This window comes from Bubalus bubalis, chromosome 1 (genome assembly GCF_019923935.1).
Source record: "Bubalus bubalis isolate 160015118507 breed Murrah chromosome 1, NDDB_SH_1, whole genome shotgun sequence".
NCBI classification, from domain to species: Eukaryota; Metazoa; Chordata; class Mammalia; order Artiodactyla; family Bovidae; genus Bubalus; species Bubalus bubalis.
In genome coordinates, this window is record NC_059157.1 from 188,554,884 (window position 1) to 188,576,130 (window position 21,247).

A 21,247-nucleotide genomic window follows, 5' to 3' on the forward strand; every position below is an offset into this window, starting at 1 on the left:
TCCCCTTTGTTTATTTCTGTTTTTATTTCCACTATTCTAGGAGGTGGGTCATAGAGAATCTTAGTATATGTCAAGAACGCATCAAATTTAACAGTTAAAAAAAAAATCCAACTAGAAAATGGGCAAAAGACACAAACAGATATTGTATAGGAGAGAATATATAGACAACAAATAAGCACATGAAAAGATGTTCAGCATTATTAGCCAACAGGGAAATGCAAATTAAAACTACAACACATCTATCAGAACAGCTAGAATAAAAAACAGTGAGAACACCACATGCTAATCAGGATGTGGAGGAAGTGAATCACTCAGCACTGCTGGTGATGACACGGTATGACCACTCTGAGAAACAGCTGGGTAATTTCTTATAAAATTGAACATGTACCTACCACGCAGCCCAGTAATTGCACTCTTGGGCATTTAGCCCAGAGAAATGGAGACATACATTCACACGAAAACCTACATACAGATGTTCATAATACCTTTATTCATAATACCCCCCAAAAATAGAAATAACCCAAATGTCTTAAATGGGAGAATATTTAAACTGTGATATTTGTGAGGTTCATTTCTGATTGTAACTGAACTATATTATCAGTTAATTTTTCTTTAAAAATTTTCCTGAAATAATATACAATGTTTGCAACAACTTCCCGTTTATTATCAGAAAAGTAGTGACTCTTTCCTAACAGGTTAAAAACTAAATATAGATAACCAAAACTATATTTCATGACTGCAGCTATGAAAGACGCTTGCTCGTTAGAAGAAAAGCTATGACAAGCCTAGACAGCATATTACAAAGCAGAGATATTACTTTGCCTACAAAGATCCATATAGTCAAAGCTATGGTTTTTCCAGCAGTCATGTATGGGTATGAGAGCTGGACAATAAAAAAGGCTGAGCATCAAAGAAGTGATGCCTTCGAACTGTGGTGTTGGAGAAGACTCAAGAGTCCCTTGGACTGCAAGGAGATCTAACGAGTCAATCCTAAAGGAAGTCAGGCCTGAATATTCATTGGAAGGACCAATGCTGAAGCTGAAACTCCAATACTTTAGCCACCTGATGCAAAGAACTGACTCACTGGAAAAGACCCTGGTGCTGGGGAAGATTGAAGGCAGGAGGAGAAGAGGACAACAGAGGATGGGATGGTTGGATGGCATCACTGACTCGATGCCCATGAGTTTGAGCAAGCTCCGGGAGTTGGTGACGGGCAGGGAAGCCTGGCGTGCTGCAGTCCACGGGGTCACAAAGAGTCAGACACGACTGAGCTACTGAACAACAACAAACCAAAACTAGCAGTCTGAATTTAAGTTAATTTAGTATGAAAGATGCCAGCCTAAGAAAACACACCGAGAATGATGCCATAAGTAAGCCACAAACACGCAGCTCCTTGGAGGGAACACGGGGACTCTGCCCATTGTCTGTGCCAGTCCACACACACGGGGAAGCAGGGTCAGGCACTAAAATCTCAGCCAGCAGAGACATGGCGGGAAGCCACAGCTGGCTTTGTAACAACAGCACAAGCCTTCCAAAGTCATTCAGAGAGATATCCCCCAACAATTCACTGGCTCTTTCTTCTTTCAAGTTCAAAGGCTGCCACTGCCAGAACTCTCCCAGCCCGCCTCCTAGATCACATCAAGACCCATCAAGGCTCCTCCATTGACTCCACTGAGGAAACACCTCAACGCGGGGCAGGAGCCAAACTTTGCTGGTCCCTGGGACTGAGTTCTGGGGGTCAGCGCACATCTTTAGAATTCTGAGTCCACACTCTGACTTCTGGTCTTTCCTTACATGCTGGTTTGAGTGCCATTTGCATTCTCCCCATGACTTTTCCCCAGACTGAAGTCTTACTAGCAATGCTCTAATTCAGGATCCAGTCCTGCATTCTTTCCTGGTTCCTCAACTCTAAAATAAGCCTGCAGAGTCTAGCCACACGATCTGTTCAGCCCTGGGCAGAAAAGGCAGCGGCCAGCTCCCTACAGCAGGAAGAGACAAGCCCTGTCACAGAACACTCGCAGGGCCTCCCACCCATGTTAAACAGGAGGGACTATTAAACAGGAAACTTAACTGGAAATAGTTTAACCTAAAATATGCCCACATTTTAACTAAGGTCAAAGTGTCTGGGCAGAACCATGCTGTGACCTGACACTACTTCACTGCAGCCATTTGTCCTTTATTCTGGCACTTTCCCAGGGTGGCTTATTTTTAGCATAACATCTAAAATGCCAGCAAAACATGAATTTTTTTCTATGCTTATTAATTTAAGAAACAAGAAGTCTAAGATTCTGCCCAATTTAAGCTTCAGCCTTAGCAAAGATGTCCCGGCATTTTAAGGAGTACTGAATCAGTGGATTGCATTGTTCACATTTATCCAATTCCTTCTAGCCTGCAGGTCAACTTCTTTTAGACAATGAAACTTTTAGGTCCAGACAAATTAATCATGTACCCATCTTAGTCTATCATAATCTAAACCGAGTATGACTGAGCCACAATGTCAGCTTTCGCTAAGTGACACACGACCTAACAGTTCTGAGACTGAAACTCTTTCCCTGATCCTCCCTACTTGCTTGATATTAAACTCTATCAGTCTGGAAGGATGTCATCACTGAGCAGTCAAGGAGAAAAGCTACCAGGGCTCCCAGTTCTTTGACGAAAACTTCAGACGCATGGTCCTCTGGCCAAGAGTCTTCGATCTCACATTGCTGGAGCACTCGCTGTACCCCTGGGAGTTGCAGCTTTCTGTAAGCTTGCTTAGGCTGAATCACAAAAGAAGGCACATGCAGAAATGTCTACAGGCAATCCATAAAAGAGTTTGCAGCAACAAGGAAGGCTGCAATCTTTCAGAGTGCAATATGATTCTGGAATGTAAGGAATGTCTCCGGGTTGAGTTCCACGCAAGTTTGTCACTTACCTGTATTCCTTAACTATGAAATTATGAATATCTGGGCTAAGGAACACTTATTCTTGATAAATAAGCAATTAAGCGCTGTGGGGAAAAAAATGAAGTCTATACAAAATCCACCAGTTTGGGGAACCCTCCACTTTGGCCACAAACACTCAGAACTCGTGCACACAAGGATGAGGTGTGAAGCAGAGCTAAGCGCACGCGCAGTGGGGTCTAGCCAGGCTCCCAGCATCTCTCCAGGTTCACAGCACTTGCTGACCCAGCTGTGCTGCAGAAACCAGTGAGCGGCGCGGCAGTCACAACACCTCCCAGCACACAGGCAACACGGGCAGCAGCACTCCCTGGACGCTGCCACCAGTTTCTACCGTGCTGTCCAAAAATAAAAACACAATCAGGCCCCAAATTTCAGCAGAAGTGCCCAACAGCTCTAGCTTTACAGAAGAGGAAAAAACTTACTCCATGAAAAGAATATGCATAGCTTTTAAGAAATGCTATGTCTCCCCAAATATTAAAATGAAATGCAATTGGTTATTTCTAAAATACCAGAAGTGACCTAATTACAGATGTTTCTATTTATATATCTAACTCTAATTACAAATCATTACCTCATGATTTTTTCAGGATTATTATATTATGAATTTTAATGACATGCATTGGTCTTTTAACACAGAAATTAACAGTAATTGACTATCAAAAGGCATCAAGTAAACAGCCTCCATGTTAAATCATTGTCAAATCCAAATGATCAACTGTTTTCCAACCCATTCAGAATAAATACATTTAAAAATACAGTGTCTTGAGGCGTAAGGGCTAGACTGTGGCCACAAGCAAGGCGCGGGCGCTTCCCATGGCCTGGTGAACATCGTACCTTCTTCTCCCTCACACTGTCCGCTTGCACGGACTCCAGGCGGGCTCTGAAGTGCTCACAGTCCATCCTCAGTTGCTCTAACTCCTGCTCTTTCCTCTCCAGATCTACAAGAGACACAAGAATACTCAGTATTTCAAGTCACTGATCTCTCCTGACCATGCATTTTGCTTAATTTTCTCTTAGGAAAGCCTGATTTCTTAGGTAGGATTACTCACATAACCAGTGCTGGGATAACCAACATTCTAACGTCCTGCTTTTTGAGTTTTTGTCACCTTTTTGCCCACAGCAGAAAGCACCTTTGTTTTCTGCTTTTTTTAAAGACTTCATTTCACCACCAGACTTGCACTCAAGGTTCTAGGAAAGTGTGTTGTTTAAAGGAGTGCAGGCAGGGCTGGGCAGCCCGACTGTCTCGTGGCACACACTCCTATGTGCTCCATAAAAAGCAGAAGGCGGTTCAGCAAGGAGATGGTGCCAGCCGGGCTGATTCACACGCTCGTCTCACCCGCTGGCAGACTGGCTCCACGACAACAGCTGCCGCCGTTGTCAATGGAGCAGTGAGGCAACAGCCACAGAGACAGAAGAGAAAAGGCCACAGTGAGAGGCGGGGAGGAGGGCACGCTTCCTCGCCACCGCACTCACCCAGATAATGAGTCACATGGCCAACAAAATTCCCAAAAGACATCCATGTTCATGAATCTGAAATCAACCAGATAATCACATTTAAATAAAAAATAGTATGCTACAGAAACACTGACATTCAGAAAGCCAAGAAAAAAGGTAACTCAAAGTTTTAAGTGCCTCCGGTGAACAATCACTGATCTCTGTTTGCCAGGGCCCAGAGCTCGGGGTGGGGGGGTCTCGCCTCACTGGCACACAGCACAGCGTGCTCATGGCACACTCACTGACATCTGTGCATAGCCGCGGTCGTCAGTACAAGGCTGCATTTGGGGTTCACCTTTCTTGAATACTGTTTTAAGTAAAGAAATTTAAATGGCTCATTAGTCTGCTAATTGGTTGCCTATGAAAACAGTCTATTATTAAAGCGTTTACCATTTAAAAAACACAAAAGGCTTTAAGTGCCTTGATCCCAAAGACTAAGATATCACGTTTCAAAGCTAACATATACCAAGACCTGAGTGGACGTGTGTTCAGAGCTACTGGTGTTAACTCACTGAAGTAGGAACACTTCGGGACATTGATTCTCAGACTTTACAGCACATCAGAATCCCCTGGGAGTGGAAATCGCTCAGTTCTGTCTGACTCTTTGCGACCCCATGGACTGTAGCCCACCAGGCTCCTCTGTCCATGGAATTTTCCAAGTAAGAATACTGGAGTAGGTTGCCATTTCCAGTCACAGAGTCATGGGGTCACAGAGTCAGACACGACTGAGCAACTGACACTTTCATTACATTTTACAGAGATTCTTTGCCAGAGCAGGAGATTAAAACCTAAAGCTAGATATTCAGTTAATGATTGTGAAGCCGCTGGCAAAGCTTCTCTTAAAATGAGTTTCTTAGAAACGGGTGAAGCAGCGTGGGACCCCTTCTTCTCCTTCACATCAGGTCTCTCTTCTGCCATTTTAGGATGTATCACGCACAATATGACTTGCACTGGAAATCTTTATTTTGTCCCACTAGTCCCGGCCACCCAAGAAACCAACTATACTGAACAAGTGCTATGCTTTGAAAACTACATATCTGCATTTTGTAACAATGTTAAACAAAAACATAGATAATTATGAATGAACTGTGAATGGCAATGAACGACAAATGGTCACAGACAAAAAAAAATAAAATAAAAAACTAAGACAAAATTATTAATAGCATAAAACTTTTTCTTTGCAGTTAACTTTTAATGTTTTCTTCTATTACTAAACTGTATATTCCTCAAACACGGTAAAGAAAATAGGAAATCACACTCCTACAAGTCTTACGTGTAAAACTATGAAGGAATTAAGACCACCCAGAAGACTCTTTACAATAATGTCATAATCTCTCACTCTACATAACTGCTAATGACCTTACTGTAGGTTAACACAACAAAAGGATGAGGTTAAACCGTCCCATCCCACCCCATAGTATTCAAAGGCTGTGTCAGGGCTGCCACCCACTCCCAGCTCTCAGGAGGAGGCTGCCACCTGGTGGCCAGACTGGAGCACTGCCGCCACCGCCTGACAAAACTCGCTTGTTCAGCTTGGCCCCTAAAGCAGGTGGGCATGCATCCTCCTGTGTCCTGATAATCCCACATACTTAGAACATGTGCGACATGCCTAGAACATGGCACCTAGTGGCACTTTATAAATATTTGTCACGTAAACGAACTTTACTTCTTTATATGAAAGTTAAATCACTCAGTCATGCCCGACTCTGTGACCCCATGGATAGTAGCCTGCACCAAGCTCCTCTGTCCATGGGATTTTTCAAGGCAAGAGTACTGGGGTGGGTTGCCATTTCCTTCTCCAGGGAATCTTCCCAACCCAGGGATCAAAACCAGGTCTCTGACATTGTAGACAGACACTTTACCATCTAAGCCACCAGAGTCTTCTGCTAATCCTTGAATAGAGAAAAAGCTTGGCTATTTTATGTCTCATTCTTCTACAGTTTGCTTTTTTTTTTAATCAAAGACAGAAATAATACACTAATACATACAGTGCATTATATGGTCTTCCCTGGTGGCTCAGTGGTTAAGCATTTGCCTGCCAATGCAGGAGACAAGGGTTCAAACCCTCATTTGAACCAATATTCTTGCCTGGGAAACCCCACGGACAGAGGAGCCTGGCAGGCTACAGTCCATGGGGTTGCAAAGAGTTGGACATATCTTAGAGACTAAACAACAGTACATTATGGTCAAGACATTATCTTACCCAGTCTCAGTATTAGAACACGAAAGAGGCTGCCACCCAGTTTAGATTGGATTTCAACTGCTAAGCTTTAGCATTCAAAGTGAAGGAACAAAAACCTGCTAACCCTTAACTGAGTAAAAGGATGGCCAAGACAACTGACATAGAAACAACCTAACTCACGGGCCAGTTCAACATCTATTTATCTTCGGAAACTCAGAATTCTTCTTTGATAGCTTTAATAACATGAGAATAACTATCAACTTATCCACAGGAAAGATACAAACAGGCTACAGTCCATGGGGTTGCAAAGAGTCAGACACCATATCGTCTCATAATAAGAGTCCATCCTTACCATGAGCCAAGATCTGGATGGTGTATTAGTTCCCTAGACCTACCCTAACAAAGCCCACAGACTGGGTGGCTTAGACCAGAAATGCATCCTCACGTTGTTCTGCAGGCTCAGCTCAGAACCGAGGTGTCAGCAGGGACACACTTGCTCTGGAACCTGTGGAGAAAGGACCCTTCCCCGGCCCTCCCACCTGCTGGTGCCCAGGCATCCCTGGGCTGTGGCAGCAGAATCCCGCTGCCTCCCCGTCTCTTCACACCACCTTCCCTCCGTGTACGCCGCCCTCGGTGTCCAGCTTTCCTCTTTTAATAAGGATACCAGTCACACTGGGCTAGGACTTATTCTAAAGACCTCATTTTAACCTAATCAGCCTGTCAAAATATTTAAGTTGAAAAAGTGAAAAAATGAGAATATACTAGGATTCATTAAAAAAAAAAAAAACCCTCAGCTAAAGATTTTAAATGCATTTCTAGCCAAACAACACTTTAATTAGCTGTCCAATTTTTTAAACAAACCAAAAGGAGTAGGGGAGGAGAGCTGGAATAAGAATATGGAAGTAGCATTTTTTTTCTTCCTGCACTGCCAAAAATCTGCTGCTTTTTCTAACGTAAAGGCCACTGGAGCACTGGTTCCTAAGAAGAACACGTGACTAATACGACTCTGCTGGGCTGGTGCCGCCACTGTACTTGGCGCTATCTTTTCACATCTCCACGCAGGAGCTCCTCAGTCTACCTGTGAATTACCAAGGGACAGGATCTGACTTTATCCTGTGTATATCCCCAGGTCACCTAGCAGAGCTTAACAAATACCCAGCGTACAATGAATACCTACCTGATTGAATATCAACTTAATTCTATCACAAAAAAACTAAGATCAATCTTGTTGAACTCACATGAATTCTAATAAAGTACTTCCCTAAGCCAAGAGTTAGGGACTTTAGCTTTTCATTTATTAGCATAAAGTATGTTAACAACTAGGTAGTCAGGAATGGTTTGAAAGCAGAGAGGAACTAAAGAGCCTCTTGATGAAGGTGAAAGAGGAGAGTGAAAAAAAGCCAGCTTAAAACTCAACATTCAAAAAACTAAGACCATGGCATCCATCACTTCATGGCAAGAAGATGGGGGAAAAGTGGAAACAGTGACAGATTTTATTTTCTTGGGCTCCAAAATCACTGCAGACAGTAACTGCAGCCATGAAATTAAAAGATGCTTGCTCCTTGAAAGAAAAGCTATGACAAACCTAGACAGAATATTAAAAAGCAGACACATCATTTTGCCACCAAAGGTCTGTGCAGTCAAAGCTACAAGTAAGACGGTAGGTGTTGCAAGAGGGCATCAGAGGGCAGACACACTGAAACCATAATCACAGAAAACTAGCCAATCTGATCACACGGACCACCGCCTTGTCTAACTCAATGAAACTAAGCCATGCCGTGTGGGGCCACCCAAGATGGGCGGGTCATGGTGGAGAGATCTGACAGAATGTGGTCCACTGGAGAAGGGAATGGCAAACCACTTCAGTATTCTTAACTTGAGAACCCCATGAACAGTATGAAAACGCAAAATGATAGGATACTGAAAGGGGAACTCCCCAGGTCGGTAGGTGCCCAATATGCTACTGGAGATCAGTGGAGAAATAACTCCAGAAAGAATGAAGGGATGGAGCCAAAGCAAAAACAACACCCAGTTGTGGATGTGACTGGTGACAGAAGCAAGGTCCGATGCTGTAAAGAGCAATATTGCATAGGAACCTGGAATGTTAGGTCCATGAATCCAGGAAAATTGGAAGTGGTCAAACAGGAGATCGACATTCTAGGAATGAGTGAACTAAAATGGACTGGAATGGGTGAATTTAACTCAGATGACCATTATATCTACTACTGTGGGCAGGAATCCTTCAAAAGAAATGGAGTAGCCATCATGGTCAACAAAAGAGTCCGAAATGCAGTACTTGGATGCAATCTCAAAAACGACAGAATGATCTCTGTTCGTTTCCAAGGCAAACCATTCAATATCACAGTAATCCAAGTCTATGCCCCAACCAGTAACGCTGAAGAAGCTGAAGTTGAACGGTTCTATGAAGACCTACAAGACCTTTTAGAACTAACACCCAAAAAGATGTCCTTTTCATTACAGGGGACTGGAATGCAAAAGTAGCAAGTCAAGAAACACCTCTAGTAACAGGCAAATTTGGCCTTGGAGTGCAGAATGAAGCAGGGCAAAGTCTAATAGAGTTTTGTCAAGAGAAAGCACTGGTCATAACAAACACTCCTTCCAACAACACAAGAGAAAACTCTACACATGGACATCACCAGATGGTCAACATCAAAATCAGACTGATTATATTCTTTGCAGCCAAAGATGGAGAAGCTCTATACAGTCAGCAAAAACAAGACCAGGAGCTGACTGTGGCTCAGATCATGAACTCCTTATTGCCAAATTCAGACTTAAATTGAAGTGGAGAAAACCACTAGACCATTCAGGTATGACCTAAATCAAATCCCTTATGATTATACAGTGGAAGTGAGAAATAGATTTAAGGGACTAGATCTGATAGATAGAGTGCCTGATGAACTATGGAATGAGGTTCATGACATTGTACAGGAGACAGGGATCAAGACCATCCCAATGGAAAACAAATGCAAAACAGCAAAATGGCTGTCTGAGGAGGCCTTACAAATAGCTGTGAAAAGAAGAGAAGGGAAAAACAAAAGAGAAAAGGAAAGATATAAGCATCTGAACGCAGAGTTCCAAAGAATATCAAGGAGAGACAAGAAAGCCTTCTTCAGCGATCAATGCAAAGAAACAGAGGATGGGAAAGACTAGAGATCTCTTCAAGAAAATCAGAGATACCAAGGGAACATTTCATGCAAAAATGGGCTCAATAAAGGACAGAAATGGTATGGACCTAACAGAAGCAGAACATAGTAAGAAGACGTGGCAAGAATACACAAAAGAACTGTACAAAAAAGAGCTTCACGACCCAGATAATCATGATGGTATGATCACTGACCTAGAGCCAGACATCCTGGAATGTGAAGTCAAGTGGGCCTTAGAAAGCATCACTACGAACAAAGCTAGTGGAGGTGATGGAATTCCAGTTGAGCTATTTCAAATCCTAAAAGATGATGCTGTGAAAGTGCTGCACTCAATATGCCAGCCAATTTGGAAAACTCAGCAGTGGCCACAGGACTGGAAAAGGTCAGTTTTCATTCCAATCCCAAAGAAAGACAATGCCAAAGAATGCTCAAACTACGGCACCATTGCACTCATCTCACACGCTAGTAAAGTAATGCTCAAAATTCTCCAAGCCAGGCTTCAGCAATACGTGAACCGTGAACTTCCAGATGTTCAAGCTGGTTTTAAGGTAGAGGAACCAGAGATCAAATTGCCAACATCTGCTGGATCATCGAAAAAGGAAGAGAGTTCCAGAAAAACATCTATTTCTGCTTTACTGACTATGCCAAAGCCTCTGACTGTGTGGATCACAATAAACTGTGGAAAATTCTAAAAGAGATGGGAATACCAGACCACCTGACCTGCCTCTTGAGAAATCTGTATGCAGGTCAGGAAGCAACAGTTAGAACTGGACATGGAACAACAGACTGGTTTCAAATAGGAAAAGGAGTACACCAAGGCTGTATATTCTGTAAATAAATAAGTACACCCTGCTTATTTAACTTATATGCAGAGTACATCATGAGAAATGCTGGGCTGGAAGAAGCACAAACTGGAATCAAGATTGCCAGGAGAAATATCAGTAACCTCAGACATGCAGATGACACCACCCTTATCGCAGAACGTGAAGAGGAACTAAAAAGCCTCTTGATGAAAGTGAAAGAGGAGAGTGAAAAATTTGGCTTAAAGCTCAACATTCAGAAAACGAAGATCATGGCATCCAGTCCCATCACTTCATGGCAAATAGATGGGGAAACAGTGGAAACAGTGTGCGACTTTTCGGGGGGGGGCTCCAAAATCACTGCAGATGGTGATTGCAGCCATGAAATTAAAAGATGCTTACTTCTTGGAAGGAAAGTTATGACCAACCTAGATAGTATATTGAAAAGCAGAGATATTACTTTGCCAACAAAGGTTCGTCTAGTCAACGCTATGGTTTTTCCAGTGGTCATGTATGGATGTGAGAGTTGGACTGTGAAGAAAGCTGAGTGCCAAAGAATTGATGCTTTTGAACTGTGGTGTTGGAGAAGACTCTTGAGAGTCCCTTGGACTGCAAGGAGATCCAACCAGTCCATCCTAAAGAAGATCTGTCCTGGGTGTTCATTGGAAGGACTGATGCTGAAGCTGGAAGTCCAATACTTTGGCCACCTCATGCGAAGAGTTGACTCACTGGAAAAGACCCTGATGCTGGGAGGGATTGGGGGCAGGAGGAGAAGGGGATGACAGAGGATGAGATGGCTGGATGGCATCACCAACTCGATGGACATGAGTTTGAGTGAACTCTAGGAGTTGTTGATGGACACAGAGGCCTGGCGTGCTGCAATTCATGGGGTCGCAAAGAGTCGGACACGACTGAGCGACTGAACTGAACTGATGGTTTCTCCAGTAGTCACATACAGATGTGACAATTGGACCATAAATAAGACTGATGGCTGAAGAATTAATACTTTCAAATTGTGGTGCTAGAGAAGACTCTTGAGAGTCCCTTGGACTGCAAGGAGATCAAATCAGTCAACCCTAAAGGAAATCAACCCTGAATATTCATTGGAAGGACTGATGCAGAGACTCCAATACTTTGGCCACCTGATGAGAAGGGCTGACTCATTGGAAAAGACCCTGATGCTGGGAAAGACTGAGGGCAGGAGAAGAAAGGGGCAACAGAGGATGAGATGGTTGGATGACATCACCAACACAATGGACAAGAATCTGAGCAAGCTCTGGGAGATAGTGGAGGACAACGGGGCCTAGCATGCTGCCGTCCATGGGGTTGCAGAGTCAGACACAACTGAGCAACTGAACAACTACACGTCTCTACCGCTTCCACCTTGGCTAGCTGTCTGCTCCTCAGCCCATAAGCCCCGTACAGTCAATTTTCTCCTTTCCCATTCCGTGTATTCTGGACAGTCCCCATGTGCCCTTCAGATCTCTCCAACCTGCTCTGGCCCAACAGGTAAGAAGCCTGAAGTCAACATTCATAGCAACCAGCCTCCCTTGCTTATGGATTCCTGTTGAATTTGGAAAGTGGGCCTCCCCCAGGAAACAAGAACAGGAGGCAGGTCAGGACATCTGCTTCCCCACCACATGGCCCCTGCCAGGTTCAAGCAGCTGAGACTGTGGCCGTGCCAAGCACCCACCATCCTGCCAACCTGCCCGCTCTCTGGGAGGCCACAGAGCCCCACTCCTCCAGGTCCTGGGCCTTTGCCTCCCAACTCCTGGTGCCCCAAACCTGGCCACCTTGGTCTGTCCTCACGATACTCTGTTTACATCTTCTGTTTCCTGCCAGGACTTGGACTTGATACATTCTGCTAATACTTCATCTGGACCACAATAAAGGAAAGTGTTAGTCACTCAGTTGTGTCTGACTCTTTACGACCCCATGGACTGTAGTTCACCAGGTTCCTCTGTCTATGGGATTCTCCAGCCAAGAATACTGGAGTGGGTTGCCATTCCCTTCTCCAGAGGATCTTCCCAACCCAGGGATTGAACCCAGGACTCCCACACTGCAGGCAGATTCTTTACCAGCTGAGCCGTCAGGGAAGCGAATAATAAACTTCTGATGAAATTAAATCTCTTTTGGGGTGATTCCCGTACTGGTCCAGTGGTTAAGAGTCTGCCTTCCAATGCAACAGACTTGGGTTTGATCTCAGGTCAGGGAACAAGGATCCCACATGCTGTGGGGCAACTACTGAGCCTTGCACTGGAGCCCCCAGGACACAACGAGAGAAGCCAGCGCACTGCAACTGGAGAAGCCCACGTGCCACAGTGAAGACCGAGCACAGCCAAAACAGAAAGTGGTGATAAATCATCATGCCTTTAAAAAGACATCTCTTCTTGGCACTCACTCTTTAATGATTAGACTGTGCTCTAATGATTCTCTCTCTAGTTCATATTTCTCTGGGCCAGAATAATTCTACTCTGAACAGAAACAAAGGTCCCTCCTCTTATTCATATCAAGCTCCTGGGAAATTAATCTCAAAACAACCCCACAAATGCTTTAGAAATCATGGAGTGCAGTGCTTTCCAAACCCCACGACTAAGAACCCAAGCACCTCAGGAATGCTTATGGTTCTGTAAACATTTAATTAGTATTTCCATTTTATAATATGTTTTTTCAATGTTTTATTTGGAAGTAATTTCAAACTTACAAAATGTTGCATGGATTAAAATAATACAAAGAATATCCATGTACCCATTACACAGACTTACCTACGGTTAACATTTCACCACATTCACTTATCATTTGAACCATACACAAGCACATACACACTGTATTTTTCAGCCAGTTAAGGGTAAGTTACATTAGCACGATTCTTTACTTCTGAATACTTCAGGGAATATTTTCCAATAGGGATACTGTCTTAGACACCCAGTATAAAGTTGTCAACTTCAGACAAATTAATACCTTTATCTAACCTACCATGGACATTAGAATTTTGTCATTTGACCTAAGAGTGCCCTTTATAGCATTTTTTCCTTCAAGGTATAGCATCGAGTCTAGCTTCAGGTATTGCATTTAATTGTCATGTATCTTTAGAATGTATCCATAGCCTGTCCTTTCTGTATGACATCCCAAGATATTTGTAACAATTTAAAAATCATAACAACATACATGGAAGAACTTCCGTTTCCAGATAGCACAGTGACTGAACAGATCAATCTTCCTCCAAGAACAAGTAGGAAGTAGAATCTGAACAAACCACAAAAAGCTGTTTCAAAGTGTCTGAGTCACCACACTACACAGGCCTTGAGAGCCAGGACCCTCCAGAGGAGAGGGAGCGCACTGAAGAAGCAAGCCCAGCCTTCCAGCCGCTCTTCCCCAGGCACCTGCACACTCAAAAGCAGCACAGGCAGAGGCAGCAAGGCCAGGAGGAGCTTCTCGCCAGGCAGAGGGAATCGAGCACAGAGCTATGAGACAGCTGAGACCCCACAGGCACTCAGTAGCATGTAAGGGTAGAGCAGCTACAGAGGAAGGCAGTGAGGGTAGGGGGTGGGGGTGGGAGGAGGTGGGGGGTGTGGTGGAGAGAGCCCAGGAGGCCACACAGAGCTACCAGCAGTCTCATGGCACTCGAGAGATCAGAACTGAAGGTCAGGGCCTCCTGGACAGAAGGACTCTGAGAAATGACTCAAGCGCTCAGTTAGATCCCCTAGAAGACCCAAAACCCTAAGAGGGAGAAAGAACTAGAAACAGGCCAGCTCAAACCAGCCATGAACCAGCTCAACCCAACTGGGTTACAGTGATCTACTCGGACTCCATCCTTAGAGAAGCTGGGGGGAAAATCCTTGCTGGAGAAAAATATCACTTTCCAGAGGCTCGACACACTCCATTTTTAAAAACTCCATTAATCAATAATAATAATAATAAAAAATTACCAGGACCACCAAGAGGAAAAATAGACAATATAAGCAGATCAACAGGTGATCCAGAGAGTAGATTTATCAGACTCAAACTCTGAAACAACTGTGATCAGTATGTTCCAGAAACAAGCAATAAGAGAGTTTCATCAGGGAGCTAGAGTAAAAACATCACCAAGTAGAAAATCAATACAAAAACTAATACATAGTAACATCTAAAAATAATGTTTAAATAAATCATAAAACTAATAAAGAACTGAGACTCAGACCCGTACATAAATAGCCACCATGACAAAAGACACTAGCACAGGAGGGAAAAACTGTCTTTCCGATAAAAGGCACTGGGTCAGTTTGGCACAGGTGGCCGGTGGCTATTTGTAACACAGACACAGACAGCACAGATGACACGCGCGGCCCCCATCACAGCAAGTGCTACTGCACTGTGCTCACAGAGGCAAGGTGCTGCTGTACAGATTTTAAATTATACGACATTATTTTTTCCACTGCTAAGAAACTAGTCAAATAACTCTTCAGTATATCATGGCTGCACTCCTTTGTAGTCACTGCTGAGAGTCAATGTACAAAACAAGTTGGCTCGCAGTGCTGACATTTAAACATACTTATTTAAACAAGGAAGTTTGTAAAGTTAAAACTAATGCTGCAAATTTTAAAATGTCAGCAGTGAGACTGCAGTTTACATCTGGTGTCAACATGTAAAATTAAATACTTCGGATGACTCTGACAGACCACCACTGAGGTGGCAAGCTGTCCTCAAAGCGTACTGTTTAGCATCTCAAGTGCAACAGAATGCATCTGGAGAGTGTTTTCTATAAGACAATGAAAGTTTAAACAGGCTGAGTGGCCTTTCCATCATCTCTCTCCAAAATGAACACCAGCCAACTAGGAAAGACAAGAAATAAGACTTTGTGACTTAATTGAGAAACATCTGATTCCAAGCTTCAAGATCAGTTTAATTGAAAACCATCCTGATGTTGCAAAGTGAGCTGTTTAAAAGCTTTCTCACTTGCAACTCACCTCTGGGATTTGTCTTTTTCTTGCTACTTAACAACCAAAATTAAAAGTGAAACTGGAGAGAATTTCCTGGCAGTCTGGTGGCAAGGACTCTGAGCTTTCACTCACCAGGAACCACAATCCCACAAGCTGCACAGTGTGATCAAAAATAAAAAACCAGCAGCATGAAAATAGAAATAGGACTGAGTACTACAACTGTCTTCCAAAATCTCTAGTAGTACACTTGTTTTCATCAAAACACCTTCACTATACCCACTGGTTTTAAAAATAAGTGTTACGAAACTGAATTTTTCAAATAATTATGCATAAAATACAACCTCCATTTATTTTACAGGTTGAACAACCACATACTACATAAACTTTAATTTAAATAAAAAAGGCAGGGCTCTCCCAGTTTAAAACAAATTGTTGACACACATTGATGTGGTAATAACTCCTTCACTGCGGGAACAATAAGCCCGGGAGGGATGGGAGAGAAGGGGCGAGCTCACTTCCTCTGTGCACAGCGGACACTGAGCCACACGGGAGCCAGAAGGGCTGACCCTGGCCCACCGCAGCACAACTCTGCAGCCAGCTGCCACACCCGCGGCGAGGACTGTGCAGCTCCGCAGTCATCACATGGACGGCCAGGGCCCCTCCACCTGAGGGAGGGCGTCCCAGGCACGCCTAGGTCAAGCACGGGCCAAAAAGGACGGCACTTTCAACCCCGACACCTGCAGCGAGGTGAGCGCTGCCACCCCCGCTGTAGACGTTCATGAGCAGCAGCTTGCAGAGGACTTCGTCCTCAGATTCCTCCTGCTGTGCTTGGCCCCCAGTTACTCTCAACCAACCACTTCCCCTCACATCCTGTCACAAGACAGAGTCCATACCCTCACATAAAGTTGAGACCTTCCTTGAGGAGCCGTCTACATTAATTCTCCATCTGCCAACCAAGTCCTCAACATGTCCTACACTCAGATACAAAATCATTCCCCTGAAAATGTCCTTTTGATCACTATTTAGGTATCATTTCCAAGTGCTCATTTCCAACTGCCTCTCCTTTCAAACTTAAAACAATCCATCATTATTTTGTCTTCTATAAACTGCTCACATTTTCTGACATCTGCACTACCCCAACCTCTATTCCACCCGTCAAGCAGGAAAATGAGCTTAACTCACACCCAACCCTGCTCACTCCCATTTGTGACTTTCATACATGCTGCATCCTAGCCTAAAGTCTTCCCCTTTTCCTTCTAATGTTGCCTCTGCCCTCAATGCTCATCTGTTCCCTAAAGATTCTCAGGCAATACCCTTGCAGAAGTATTCCAGCCTCTACCACCTACCTGCCCAGTTTCCCAGAGGAAACTAAGTTCCTATGCAAAAGGCAGACCTGACACCCATCACGCCATCCTGAGTTCCCTGGCTGGCCTGTGCAGCCTGAGCCCATCCCAAGCATCCAAAACCCACACCTGTTCTCTAAAGAAACCTGCCTAAAGTCAGGTGTGTGGCTTCCCCCTCCTTCTTCCCTGCCAGCACCCATTCCTATCTTCACATTGCCCTTGTCACTGGTTAAGATGGGAGGCACACAAAGCCAGGAGCTCCCCTGGACCACAGGCCAGAGAGACGGGGGATAAACACGTGCTACACAGCTCCTGCTGCTGCCCTGCAATCCTTGGACAGGCTCTGAGGGACCTGTTCCTCAGAGCTCCAGCTCATGTGACTCCTCAAGGAATCAGCCAGGCTCAGAGAATATACCAACTTACACTGGAAGAGGGGGCTAAAACCATACTGTCTGATGGAAAAGTACAGGATATTATGAGAGCATCTAACAGGAAGACAGATAATAGTTAGGCGGTTAGATAAGAAGTGAGTCTGTGGAGGAGGTTAAGTCCAATAACACAAAGCCTTTCAAGCTGTGGTACAGTGTTAAGGTTTAAGCTGGGAGAGGTTTTGGGTGGGAGTTTGATTTTTTTGGTCTTTATCTGAAGAGCAAGGAGAAACCACTGATAACTGATGTAAACAGGGGAATGACAAAATTGAACTGAATTGTCAAAAACATCAGGCTACAGTATTCAGAGTGGACTGGCGAGTGGCAATGAGTGACAGCTATTGGGAAGCAGGGATTCAGGCAAAATGACAGGGGCCTGGCCATGGGTGGCGGCAGTGACAGTGGAGGCAGCTGAGGAATTCTTGATGCATCCACGAGGAAAAAAGTACAAGACTCACTGGGAGACAGGTAGGGGTGGAAGGGGAGTGAAGAGTGAGAGGAGAGGTGGGCAACAAGGAAGATCCTAGGTCTCTGGATGGCAGTGCCCTGGGGAGGCTGGGAAAGTCCAGTGTCGGGGGGTGGGGGAGGGATAGCATGCATCAGATGTGAGAAAGTAACACTGCCTCCCTCTGAGAAAGTGAAAATCTGTCCTGCAATCTGCTGGGCTTGGAGAACAGACACAGAAAGCTGGCTGCCAAGTTAACAGGAAACAATATTTCTACCAAGGACACACTGCAAGAGGAAACTGTCATGATGACCCCTCCTTCAGTGGCGGCTGGTTTGCTTTATCCTGTAAAACCCCGGACTACCAGAACTTCTGCTGTTTGGACTTATACTGGTGAGAAGGAAGAAACACATGCACTCGCCTGTGGGATGGCAGTTGCTGTGACGGGGAGCCCAGCCTGAACAGCCAGCTGGCTGCAGGGCTTCAAATAAAAGGTTCCTAGACCTCATGTTCTTCTATCTGCATTTTGTAGTTTCCAAGGAAACAGGACCTGGGGCCACTGTGGTGAGACCCAGTGCTGACCCCTTCACACACAGCCCTACTCCACGTGGAGCCCATGAGAACACAGCCTCGCCCACATGCCACCTACACTCCGCCCCGTTCCAAATCCTAGAGCAACACTTGTCTCTTCCTCTGGTGGCAGGAGGCCCACGGTTCCTCTGCTGCAGTGAGTGGTCCCCCTCACTGCAACCAGCCAGTAACCTGACCTCGTCAGAACACAGGTCCTTCCTGAGGGCTGCAGGCTGATCACACTAAGACAAACACTTAGAATCTGAAGTGAATGTGAAACAAGTAAGCAGAAATGCCAAGTAGGAGTCAGAAACAGGCTCCGACCCTGGAGAAGAGGTGAGGCTAGAGGAAAGCCTAGGAGCCATGGGCATCAAGATGGCAACTGAAGCCACCAGTGTGCAGACTGCCCTCGGAGAGGCCACGCGGTGAGGGCAGAAGAGCCTGAGCACCTCTACTAGCTGGACAGCTGCTGCAGAGGACGAACCCGCAGAGCAGACTGAGAAGACCGATGGGAAAGGGGGTGACAACACGGCTGGGGAGGCCGAGAGCCATGAGACAAGACCTCCTAAAGTCTGCCTGTGATCACGTCACCACGGATGCAGTTACGGACCTCGCTTTTGTAACCACTAGTTTGATTCTGACAGAGGATTAATCTCCAAAAACTGACTTGTGCTAACCAGCTCATGAGAAGTCCCTGTGTTTTTCAGAATGCCAGTGTGTTAATCTGCAGTGAGAAGTATACCTACCCAGCAGGCTAACATCCTCAGCTGCTCGTCAACACTGTCCTCCCTAAAGACACAGGCACACAAGATGACTGACTGCTCTTCTGAGGCTGCTGAACGCACATGCAGTCGACAGCGACCTGGAGCTACGGTAACCAGTGATGGGGGCATACCTGGCAACGTCCCAGGCAGAAACAAAGAAGCCCTGCTGTGGACTTTATGGAAAGGACTACTTACAAAGGGTAGAGCAGGGGCCAGAGACCCGACAAGGATGGTAAGGCACCTGGGACTGGCAGCAGCCCTCCAGCTGAAAGGAGGAGAGGGGACAGTGTTCCTACAGGCTGGTGAGAGCTGGGAATGTGGAGGAGGCCCCTGGCCAAGGGTCACAGCTATGGAGGGAGCAGGAGGAAACACCCCCAACTCCTCCTGCCCATGGCTTCCTTCTCTCGGTTAGTCTTCACTGGCAACCAGAAAGGAAGAGGCACGCAATCTGCAGGAGCCCGCCTCACAGAGCACACCACAGGCCAGGGAGAGTGCATCTGAGGACTCCTAAGGGAGAATAAACAGGCAGGGTGCCATGGGAACATAGCACTCTCGCTTCTAACTGGATGCCAGCCCCCTGACCGGATGCTCTTCCACAAACCAGAGACATGTACTGTTGAGTCCAGACAGCTTCTTGTCTGGACTAGAGCTAACAATATGACGTGGCCCCCAGACACACCTCTTCTAGAGGCTAGGTAGTGATGGCAAATAGTCAGCCTTAACCACTGACAGCTGGTTTAACAGTAACTCAGCCTCTGTCAGGAAAGTAACCGAATCAATCCAAAACACCCCCAAGAACTCCAACAGAGGCTTCTAGATCAATACCTGATGCAATGGCTGAGCTCAAATCTCAGAACATGAACTGACAAGTTCTAGCAACTTAAATCGGTGCTAGAACTGAGTGGTTCCTCCACCGAGAGAGACCGTATCCCTAGACACGCCTGAATCCATGCAAGGTTGCTAAATGGCAAGATCCTTTTACAAAGAAGGATCCTTTGCATAAGAGGATCTTGTATAAGATTGTATGCATGTATACAAGAAAGGACTTAATTTTTAGAACAGAGCTTTTAAATAATAAAAGTATAAAACCCTTCTGCCAAAGATAAAAGGTAAAGAGCTGGGAACAGATACTCAGAAAGTTGGCAACCCTTCCTCCAACAGGAACCTACACAAGGCCAAGTTACTCATTTGTGGGCCCCTCCCCTTCTTATGGAGCTGCCCTGGTGGCTCAGACCGTAAAGCGTCTGCCTGCAGTGCGGGAGACTAGGGTTCGATCCCTGGGTTGGGAAGATCTCCTGGAGAAGGAAATGGCAACCCACTCCAGTACTCTTGCCTGGAGAATCCCACAGATGGAGGAGCCTGGTAGGCTATACAGTCCATGGGGTCGCAAAGAGTCAGACACGACTGAGCGAGTGCTTTGCCTTTTGCCCATTCTTATAAGTCTTATCTGACTCTCCCAAAGATAATTACAAAGACTGTAACAGTATCTTAGACTTTATTTACAATCACTTCGCAGCTTCCCAGTTATTTACATAAAGTAAACCTGCTGAAACACACTGCTGTCACCCTCCGTGACTGCTGAAGGTGAAATATGACTCACTTTTTTCTACAATCTTTAATTTCTGGAAGGTTTCCAGTACTTCCCCATTTAGTATTCTGGGTAAGAAGTCCCGTATTTGCATCACTTCAGTTGTCAGTCGTTCCAGGTCCTTCTTTCTGACTTTAACAAATTCTTCTTTAGTTCCCATGTGCTAGAAAAACAAGCAGATCTCAAGATTACAGGTCTCCTCAGATGACTAAAACCAGCAGCCCAACTCAGCTTGCTTCCTTTAAGGCCTCGTGTGCTCAAAATAGTTTCAAAGCACGTCTTTACCTAATGTACTGTTTCCTATGTATATTACATACAGAGAGCTCAAGCCCCAGCCTTCACTCAGTGAGCCAGTTTTTTTTAAAGTGCAAACAAGGCCCTATTCCAGAATGCCAAAGAAAACGCGGGCAACTTTTTCTTAATGCTCTGGCAGCAAGCTATCAGGCGAGAAAGGCATCGGAATGGATGTGTACTGGGTGCGCCAGGCCCTTTGCGGGCCGCCCTTCTTCGTACTGACCACAACCCTGGGAAACGGGGAAACTGGGAAGCCAGGTGACTCTCAAGAACCCCAGGACCGCGGACATAACCAGGATCTGAACTCGACAGCT

The 21,247-nt window shown here is 45.2% G+C and overlaps 1 protein-coding gene across 4 annotated transcripts in view; it reads right to left on the reverse strand.

The window, feature by feature from the left end:
* LOC102414350 (heat shock transcription factor 2 binding protein) overlaps positions 1-21,247 on the reverse strand; it is an 84,881-nt gene that overhangs the window by 62,137 nt on the left and 1,497 nt on the right. For 3 of the 4 annotated variants that reach the window (XM_006060763.4, XM_006060765.4, XM_044947509.2), the window contains 2 exons: positions 20,652-20,802; positions 3,777-3,880 (listed from right to left, as the gene is read on the reverse strand). In XM_006060763.4, the coding sequence (XP_006060825.1) occupies positions 3,777-3,880; positions 20,652-20,802 (255 nt within the window). Of the gene's footprint in view, positions 1-3,776; positions 3,881-3,991; positions 4,183-20,651; positions 20,803-21,247 lie in introns of those variants that run through there. The other variant, XM_025292444.3, reaches the window with a different exon arrangement.